The 10,416-nt window shown below is 39.1% G+C and overlaps 1 protein-coding gene across 1 annotated transcript in view; it reads left to right on the top strand.

The window, feature by feature from the left end:
• Positions 1 to 10,416, top strand: part of PIAS1 (protein inhibitor of activated STAT 1) — a 34,405-nt gene that overhangs the window by 1,855 nt on the left and 22,134 nt on the right. Inside the window, exon 2 of the mRNA XM_072402584.1 lies at positions 5,253 to 5,697. Coding sequence (XP_072258685.1) covers positions 5,253 to 5,697 — 445 coding nt within the window. The remainder of the gene's footprint in view (positions 1 to 5,252; positions 5,698 to 10,416) is intronic.

Here is a 10,416-nt window from a genome sequence, read left to right as displayed (position 1 = left end):
TATGGGGAACTCCCTCTAACAGTGCACTATGAGGTGAGCGTGGCACTGCCAGGGACATACTCCATGTGTCTGTACACCATCCTAGGTCATTTTCATGGGATTCTCCCTCCACTTGTACTGTGAGGCATCATTACCCAGCCTGGGACATCCCCCATGTATCTGTAGACACCAAATGGGGGATGTGCAATATTTTGGTCCTTTTCTCCCCTCCCCCTTTCCATGTCTCTGCCACTTCTAGTCACTCTTCTACCTCCCCTGTCTGCTCCCCTCAGGCCGTCTCCTCTTTGTTGTGTTGGTCATCTGTTGTTCCCGCTTGCTGCATTAGTGATGTAGGTTTTGTTTTTCATATAACCTCTTCCAATAGATTGTAAGCTCTTTGGGGCAGGGTCCTCCTCTCCTCCTGCATCACTGTTTGTATCTGTCTGTGATTTGCAACCCCTATTTAATGTACTGCGCTGCGTAATATGTTGGCGCTGTATAAATCCTGTATTATAATAATCACACATTTTCAGATCGGTGGGTTTTGTCTTTTGAATTCGGCTGAAACGATTTTTATTCACTTTGTAATTTCTCTGTTACAGCTGTCCTGACTTTTCTCTCATTGTGTATTATTTGCCATCATTAAGCTACAGAAATTATGGCGGAGCAGGGAATATCTAAAGTAGATGTAACCTATCATTGAATGAGATTCTGATTGATAAAGCACTACATCTGTTTACAATTACTTTTATTTATGATTAGGTATGTGTTCCCCGTTTTGTATTTTTCTGTCCGTGTTGCTGATTTCCTGGGGCCACTTCCTGCCTGCATGCGTGTCCTCCAGCGAAGGCTGCTTTGCATTTGTGGGGAAGAGCTGCCTGGTGGTGACAGTAATGGACAATATGTGTTTGTATGATTTCCTGTGTCCTCCATGGCCTTGTCACCCTATAACAGAAGTCACTGCAGAGGACCTAAAGCAGAGCTCTTGCTAATATCTTCCTGGGATGGGGTGAGCAGCAGAGGGTAATACCTTGTTCCATCTAGGGGTTGATGCTTTTCGAAAAAGAAATGCCAGACCCTGTGTGTGCAGGATCTCCGTGTCTTCCTGTACACTGCCCATAGACTTCAGTGTTCTCCCTTTCTATTTGATTGTCCTAAGTGGCAGATTTAATGTTTAATGGCAGACTGTAATTGGAATATGTTAAATGGATGAATTGATTTTAGTTCTGCCATGGTCTGTTACCTGCACTTGTCTTTGGCTTCTGCTATAATAATGGATTTGTGTAGTCGTGATCTGGTTGACATGAGTTTACCTGGTAATTTCTTTGTCTGATGGGTCACTCTTCTGTACAGGTTACATAATCATTAGATACAGATATTTAATTGCTGCTTCTACAGCTAATTTATGTCCTTACATTGGTACGCTGTCACATTTTCTAATTTATGTCATAGGTTGCTATGTCTTTGGCTGCTGGAATGAAGGAACTCATTTGTTTTTTGTCCAAAGGAACCATTATCTGACAGACAGTTGTTGGAGATGAACCTATTTTTGGAGTTGGAGAACAAATGGCTGAATTATCCAGAATGATTTGCTGTATGTTGAGCCATAGACTGTTTAAACCACTTTCCGCAAACATGGAGCTGTTTTAACTATGACCTAAATGTTCACAAATAATGTAAAAGCCCTGAAGTATCAGAACATTGTCTGGTCCTTGTAGTTCAGCAGTAACTCAACTTGGCATATGTGTATGTGTGCTGTGTTTTTAGTCTTAGAGACAAATTGACTGATCAGTCAACGCATTATCAAGCTCTGCTTGATGTTGTATTGGTTCACTTATTTGAATTAAATGGCCATGACCTGTGTGGGCATGGACTGCACTAGACTTCTCCAGGTGTCCTTTATTTGGCACCAAGAAAATAGCAGCAGATCATTTTAATAGCATTGCTGTCTTCCAATATTAAATGAGAATGTAGGCACTTTGTGTAGACAGGGCTTTGCATGAGCACTGTCCATGGTTTTGTATCTATGCAACAACCTGAGATGTACTGTCTTCTAACACCTTACTCGCATGGGCAGCATTGTTTTTTTTTTTTTTTTTGGCATTCTGTGCTACAATAGCTGTACACTCCACCCCTCCACATACATCTGCATGTACACGCATCAGAAAGCTTTGGCTGCTCATGTCATTTTATGGTTTTCCCATCCTTGCATTACCTTCCCTTCAGTAGGTTCTCTCCACCACATACTGGGCATACTTTAAAAAAAAAAAAAAGTTTTGATAATTTTATTTTTTTTTTTTTTTTTTTTTTTTTTTTTTTTATTTTTTACCTTGTTGTGACTTTTGGTCATCTTGATTGGCCTGGAGGATGTAACTCATGCGCAGGAGGGTAATTCAGTCCGGGCAGCTGCAGGGGAAACTGGGATGTGCGGCATGCTCTGGCATCCTACGTTTAGCTAAGCATGCGCAGTTCAGTTATTTTTGAGAATGATCAGGCAGGTAAGTATGTTTATTGCAGAAGGATCTTGTCTGTCCCTTTCTGCATTAAAACCCTGCCTGATCACAGATTTTGAAAGTGGAACATTAGTTTTCCTTTAGGGAGAACAGCTGGAACCTGGGAATGATCTAAAAGAATGTCTGTAATATCAGTCATAGAACTCCATTAGGTTTGATGCTTATTTGTTCTGATGTTTGCAGTATTCAAATGGTTTACAAAACACAAATTAAAGGAACCATTTATAACAATGACACGGCTGTGTGTATGGTATTGCAGTTAAGTGTCTGTTTTAGTTTCGCTTTTGGTAAACATAAAATGTAGGTGGCTGGTTTCACTCAGAAACTTCCGTACCCCACGCACTGTGTATATAATTATAGATTAGTGAATTGATTTTCAGATCATACAAATTTGACTTTGGCAAATGTAACTAACAATGAAGTTTTAGTCATTCATTCGTTCATATCAATGTACAGATTTTCAGTGCATCTTCTGATTTTTCTTGTAAACTATAATCATGCAATATATTGTAATAGTAGGACATGGTAAATTCAGGGCCAGCTTAAAGCTTACTTGATGACAGTCCCAATACAAGAATGTGTTATGGTATATTGTAATTGTTCCAAAATGTCTGTTTTCTGCAAAGGTTCAAGCTCTAAATGCTCATCTAGCTTTGTTTATAGCTGGCCAAACACCATGAAATATATTAGCTCACATAAATGAAATCATGGCATCTGGCAAAAGATGGGCAGGTTAGGTAGGTTAGGTATGTGTATTTTTGATTTCGATTAACATTGTTTGGATTTTATAAAATCGGTTTATAATTCAGATCAGTTTTCAATCCTGTGGATGGTACATTGAATATTTGTAGCCAATTGCAAGGATCAGGTAAATTCAACCATAATATTGACCATATCACAATGGTTTGGTTGCAAAATAGACATATCCATTAAATATGGTCATTTGTGTTTTTTGGCCAGGCATTGGGTTATTTGGTACAAAGCTTGCATTGGAAGTGTCTACATTTTCTTCCTTCCTCCCAGTAATAAATACTGTTGAAAAGTGGTGAAATGACCATATAAACTGGGAAAAATCATTTTTGAGAATACAGCAAACACAGACAGCACGGGATTATAAGGACGTCCTGCCCAAAATTGAGGAAATATATTTTTAGATTAAAAAAAAAACTACCCCTAAGCTGCTTTAGTTGTAGGTAAAATCCAATTTTGAATAGAGCAGGGAATGGTTAAAGCCCTTGTTGGAATTTTTGCTGTTTGTGCTTTTTTTATGAAGGTTTCCTGTCAGTTCCTTTCCTAAAGACACAACAGGAAATGACAAGAACTCTCTCCAAAATTAACAGTTTATGTAAGAAGGGGTTGATAATTTTTTTTGTTCTGAAAATAACTTTTAGGGACCTTCCCAAAGAAGTTACCAAAAAATCTAAACACGATTTTTTTCCCCCCCCATTTATAGTAAGGTGATGGCAACCCCGTAACATAAATGTGATAATACCGTAGGTCTGCTTGAATGTTCTTCCTTCTTAGCCTGCATTATGAATGCTGAAGTATATCAGCAGGCCAGAATGCTGTCACAAGATGCCTCAATGAAATATCTGAAAAACATTGTTACATTTGCTTGAAAAGATACAGTGTGTGTGGATTCTGTGTTCTTTGTATATTGTGCAGGACAGCAGGAAAGCTCAGTCACTTTGCAAGGTCAGGTGCCTGGGCTCTCCACCCTCTGGCACTTGTTTCCCTTCTATTTATTGAAATGAATGGAGCTTCCAAGTACTGAAGCAAGCACACAGCTGTGCTTTCGGAATGGCTTAAACATCTTTATGGGGTTAGGAATTATTCTACTGAGAGGTTTCAGATTCAACCTTAAATCTTAGGAATCTTGGTGGCTCCCTAATGACTATAGGGGTAGATTGCTTTCATACTCTCCCCCTAAACCAGAAAGTACAGTGCCTGTAGTGCAGCAAGGAAGTTACCGTGCCTTTTACAAGCCAAGTTATGTTTTGTTTTAAACGTGACCCCCAAAATAACTGCTCTTAGCAGAAATGTCCATCAAAGGAATTATATATATAAACTGTTTTATAAGTGGGTAAACATTGGTAGTAGCTGTATGTTGCTAGAATCATTCAGTACTGTCCTAATGTTTTTAATGCTCATTCATTTATAAGTATATCACTTATGTTCATACCACATTTGTTTATAAGTATTCCACTACAGGTACCATGGTGTAGGTGGTAGTCTGCAAAGGCCGGGCTATAGGTGTACTACCTATATGGTCACCCTAACAGTAGCTGCCAGTTACAGATAGAGGAGTTATTTACTCTGTGCAATAATTGACTTTTCTGGGATGGATTTTAGGATCTATAAATGAGAATGAGGCAAGTGACACTGGTGGTATGTGTACACTGTGGGCTGAGAATTTTCTGGGGTAATGATTGCTGTTTGCTTAAGAAGATTCCGCCAGATGAATCAGCTCATTTTTTGAGAATAAAAAAAAAAACACCTGGTAGGGTGGTACATTTATAAATCATGCAGTTGTTTGGTTCTTTTGGGACGATGAGTTGCTCTGGCTTCCTAAGTTGCCGAAAGTTCAAATCTGATTAGGAAATTTCATTGCAGTGAATGAAAAATGGTTGCATTTATATATAAAAAAAAAAGGCAAAATAGTTATAACCTTTTCGTATGTGTACTGAATATCATATGCCAGGTTACTTGTATTTATATTTTATAGCAAAAATTAACTTGTTTTTTTTCTTCTTATTCAAGCAAATGGTTATGAGCCTTCGTGTATCTGAGCTGCAAGTACTTCTAGGATACGCTGGTCGCAATAAGCACGGTCGCAAACACGAACTCTTGACCAAAGCACTGCATTTGCTAAAGGCTGGCTGCAGTCCTGCTGTACAAATGAAAATCAAGGAATTGTATCGGCGGAGGTTTCCCTTAAAAATCCTCACACCTGCAGACTTCTCAATACCTAGCGTGCACTCCAGCACCATGCCAGCCAACTTGTCACCATCCTCCATTCCTCAGCTTTCATATGACGGCCACCCTGCCTCTTCCCCACTTCTACCAGTCTCCCTTCTTGGGCCCAAACATGAACTGGATCTCCCACACCTCACCTCAAACCTTCACCCTGTTCACCCGGATATAAAACTGCAGAAACTGCCCTTCTATGACCTGCTGGATGAACTTATAAAGCCCACAAGTTTAGGTAAGGCTGTTTGGTCACAATGGTTATCTTGCTACATTGGCTGTTGTGTGTATCTATAACTTGTCGTATGTATTCACATGGAAATGTGTAATAGGGATTTGTGTGTATGTATTCATATGGTTCCTTAAATGGCTAAATATTCAGATTTCCCCTTTACTAGGGAGTGCTGAGACCTACCTATTACCATACAGCGTGTTCGCCATATTAATGTTGTACCTTTTATGGTCCTCAAAGATTTGAAAATGGTCAGAATTTTGTTGTGATGTTGGTGATGCTAATAGAGTGTTTGGACTCTGATACTAGACTAAAGGAGTGAAAACTTTGCACCCTGCTGTTTTGTTACCTTCTATAACTAATACTTTTATGTAATAGTTTCGTCCTTTTATTGTAGTCTGCCATTGCTCTACCCCAAAAAAGAATCTGGGTCCCACAAGAATCAAATATTCCATATACATTTCTGCTACACCTTGCCTTTCTTGGAGCTTTGGTTGGTTCACCCAGCTGTGTTTGAAAGAAAAAAATGCTGCCTTTTTGCTAGTACCTTTCTTGCTATCCCAAGCAGATTTTGTGCAAAGTGCTTTTCTCTATCTTGTGTTGACTGGTTGACTTTCCCCATATTCAGAATGGTGCAGGGAATGGGGGGAGACGTTACTTACCTGTTCCAGCATCCGTCATCCTCCTATTACAGGTGTTTGTTATATGGTGTCCTATACAAATAACACTGAGTGTGAGGAGTATGAGAATCTGCATACTACAACAAACTACCATGTGTTTTCATTCTTCCCTGTGTTGCTTTGTATATGGGCAGGGTGGGTGGTAGCACCAGTTGCGTCTCTGTGTGGTAAAGATATCGATATCACTGACCACCAGTGTAAGAAAAAACATTCCCGGGAAGATCTCAATAGTCAATGTGGTTTCAACAAGATCTATACATAAGATTTTCAGCTGAGCTATCACTTTCTCAAACAGAATTTGGTTTTACAGAGCTGAAGTATAAATAAAAGTATCCAATGGAATAAGCGGTATTCACACCTCGGCATCTTAGCGAGATGTTTTCCATTAAAATAAATCCAGAGATTCCATAGATTTCCACCTCTTCCGTGTATTTACTACAGTATTACAACTGTTTGCTTATTCTATTGTTCCTTTGTTAAGATCGGTTATCTACCACTATTACTATTTTAATATACCTGGAGACATTTACTGGTAACTGCTTTTGTGTATTTGTGTTTTGTACCTGCTGTGCTAATTATAAATCTGTGAATCTTACAATCACAGAAACACTCCCCGGGTGAGAAACTTTCAAGACCATGTATTTCAATGAAAGTAACTGGTTCTCCACCAGGGAATGTTTCTGTAAATGTTAGGTTTGCTGCTTTATAAATAGCCCCCTATGTTTCCTATGGGCTAGAAGTTTTGATTTTTTTGTTTTTGGCTTTGTACATTATGAATGCTATAATTTACTTTTACTTTTATCAGTGCAATTTATAATACTGTCTGTGTTTTCTACATTTAAAAAGTTTACTGGTCTGAAAACTGCACTTCAGTGTTCTCCTTCCCCTTTCAGCCGGCCGCACCACCTTGCATCTTTCAGTAATCACCTGGCTGTTTTTGGGTGGTTACTGAAGAGTTGGGTCACAGTATAGCTGCTTCCACCCACCTACAGTTAGTTCCCATCCGGCTGGAAAAAAAATTATGGATTGAACACTGCAAAAGTGTTTAATATATTTATTTGTTGATCACAGGCCTTTAAATTCAATAATTGTACTGATTCACAGGGTTTACACCTTGCTGTAGATATCTTTGCATCTGTTGAGGGTATATCCTGCTGTAGCTGGCTTTCTGCGGCTTGTTGAAATGCTCGTTGCTGCAGCATATGCGGAACATTAAGCAGAAGGCAGAGGTATGCATGTTAAGTTGTGACAAATTACTATAAACACTTTTTTTTGATTGATGCTAGTACAAAAAACAATTCAACAAACTTTAAAACAGAAGTAAAGTCTGTTTAGACAGCAAATGTGTGTCTATTTTTACTATAGAAGAAACTGAACTCACTTAAGTCAAAGAAGGAACCCTTGAATTAACGTTTACATCCTGGGTAGCTCCTGCTATATTTACTATGTACATAAGCCTGGTGGTCATTATGAAGAATGCTCCTACTCTTCTAGCCAGCGGGAAAACTTTGCCAGGTTTTCTAACTCGCTGTAATTGTAAATGGTCAGTCAGTTTGTTTCTGTTTGCTGCCACCTTTGCTTAATCATCCCTACAGAATTACCTTTCTCGTCAGTCAATGTTCCTAGACATGCAAAGTTGCGATTGCCGTTCAAAAACTACAGAAGATTGCAAATAGATGGGGTAGATTTGTTTTGATGTAGAAGAGACACAACCTGTCTCTTCTGCAATAGTCTGACTGTTTTTCTAAGCCTAATTCTCTAAAATAATACTCTAAGCCATTAGAGTAAAGCTAAATATATAGAGAATCCCAGGTCCTGCACAGCATCAGGGAGACCTTCTGGAATGTCACAAAATATACTGTAGCCTTGTCAGTATTGTATGCACTCCTTTTTATGTGGTTCCATACAACAATCATTGCGCTAGCAGTAAGTATGTGATGGCTGCCCCAGAGATTCCCTAAAATAGGAGGCTGTATTGTAAACAAATGGCTTTATTGGAGGTAATCTACTTTTAGGATTGTACAGCTAGAAGCTATGTTTGGTAGCGATTACTGTCGCAGGTGGTCCATCATTGTACTAAAGATATTGAAAAAGCAAAAAATTTATATAAGGGAGGGAAACAACTTCCTCTGCTATGCACTTGTCCAGTGTTCTCCCCAGAATATTTTCTTTCAGCTGGGTGGGAAGAAGATGTAAGCAGATGGTGGTCCCTTGTATTGTAACCTAACTTTTCAGTAACCACCCAAAAACATCTGTGTGGTAATGAAAAGTGCTGGGTGGTGCACCCAGCTAAAAGGTCCTGGGAGAACACTGCACTTCCCTAGGGTACATGTGCTTGATGCTTGTAGATTTTCAGTTCATTTTTTTTTTTTTAACATCATAAAACAAATAATTAGATATTTTAGCTGCAGCAAATCATAGGGATTCTATTTTAATACTGTGGTAGCGTGACTGTCGTTTTCTGGGTCCTGGGGCTTGGGCTTAATGTCAAAGTGAAACTGAGAAGTGGGACGCTTCTGTATAATTACAAAATGCTCCCTACCCATGAACGTAATTGCTTTCCTTTTCAAGATAGTAATGCTCTGTGAGGGATCAGGAATGTTTAGTTACACTTTAAAAGAGTAGATGTTCTGTTGTAGCGTGCCAACGGTGTCCTCCAGGTTAGCACTCTGGCCTTTGCAGCGCTGGGTCCCAGGTTTGAATTGTGGCCAGGACACTATCTGCATGGAGTTTGCAGGTTCTCCCCGTGTTTGCGTGGGTTTCCTCCCACATTCCAAAACATGCAGTTAGGTTAATTGGCTTCTCCCCAAATTGACCTTAGGCTGTGGTAATGACATATGATTATGGTAGGGACGTTAGATTGTGAGCTCCTAAGGGACAGCTAGTCACATGACTATGGACTTTACACAGCACAATTTGTTGGCTCTGCATAAATACTGTATAATAATAAATATTGTATAATAAATATTGTATTATAATACAGTATTGTCACCTTAGCAAAAAAAAAAAATGCTGGAACACAGATCCCAATACAGACTCTAACTGTTGCTTTATTTGCCCACAGGATTAAGCAGCACTTTCTGAAATCCTCATATTTAACATTCTAAAATAAAAATCTTTAGTAATATATTTATCAATAAAGATTTCCTTAATGGCAACATACACAGAGAACCTGGAATACATGCGGAGTTTGTAGCCCAAATGTAGATAATGAAAACTTTTTATTTATGACATCTGCTTAGCATGTTGCACATTGGTTTCTGATTCTCATTGATTTGGTGTTTAGGATCCGGTGTGTGTGTCTATAATATCTTGTACCTGTCAAATCAACTCTAAATTTTAAACTAACACGGAGATGCTCTTCATTGTATAGTATGACACAGCCACCTCCATCCCCAACCCCCCGCCCCCCTTTTTTTTTTTTTTTTTTTTTAAACTCATGATGCCCTATATACATGTTCTCTGTATATATTGATCGTCTTCTGTCTTCCCTGGGAATATGAGCTCACCAGGTTAAAATAGAACATTCTAACACAGATAATGTGACAGCTGAGGATATCCAGGACTACTGCAAGCTGTGGGGGGAGGTGCACATCACGTATCCAAGACAACAGCTTGACCAATTGGTATTCTGACCCTACAAAAATCCACTGTCGGGGCGGGTGCGAAATGATCCCAACCGTATTCCAGTCATGCACCCCCTAGCTGGACAATCGCAGCGCAATGCCAGTCCAATCACAATACATCTCATGCAATAATTATAATGCTTTGAAAGCTTTTGTTGATTTTACTGAATTCCTTATTGCTGAAAGAAGTGTTTAAAAAATGGATTTTCTGGCTCTGACTGAACTGAGTTTTGTTTAGAAATCACTTCTGGGCTATTCAGTGTATTGTTTAGGTAATAACTTTGTCATGTTTACACAATAACAGCAGTGAAAGTTGTAGAATGTTCGGGTTAGGGAAAGTACTGGCTACACAGGAAAATTTGGGGTGGGGGTTTCCCTACTTGTACCTTCCTTTGTTTTTTGATCCCAGTATTAGTTGC

The sequence above is a fragment of the Pyxicephalus adspersus genome, chromosome 2, assembly GCF_032062135.1.
Source record: "Pyxicephalus adspersus chromosome 2, UCB_Pads_2.0, whole genome shotgun sequence".
Lineage (NCBI taxonomy): Eukaryota > Metazoa > Chordata > Amphibia > Anura > Pyxicephalidae > Pyxicephalus > Pyxicephalus adspersus.
Note: the sequence above shows the minus strand (reverse complement) of the source record. Positions and strands in the feature narration are given on the sequence as shown.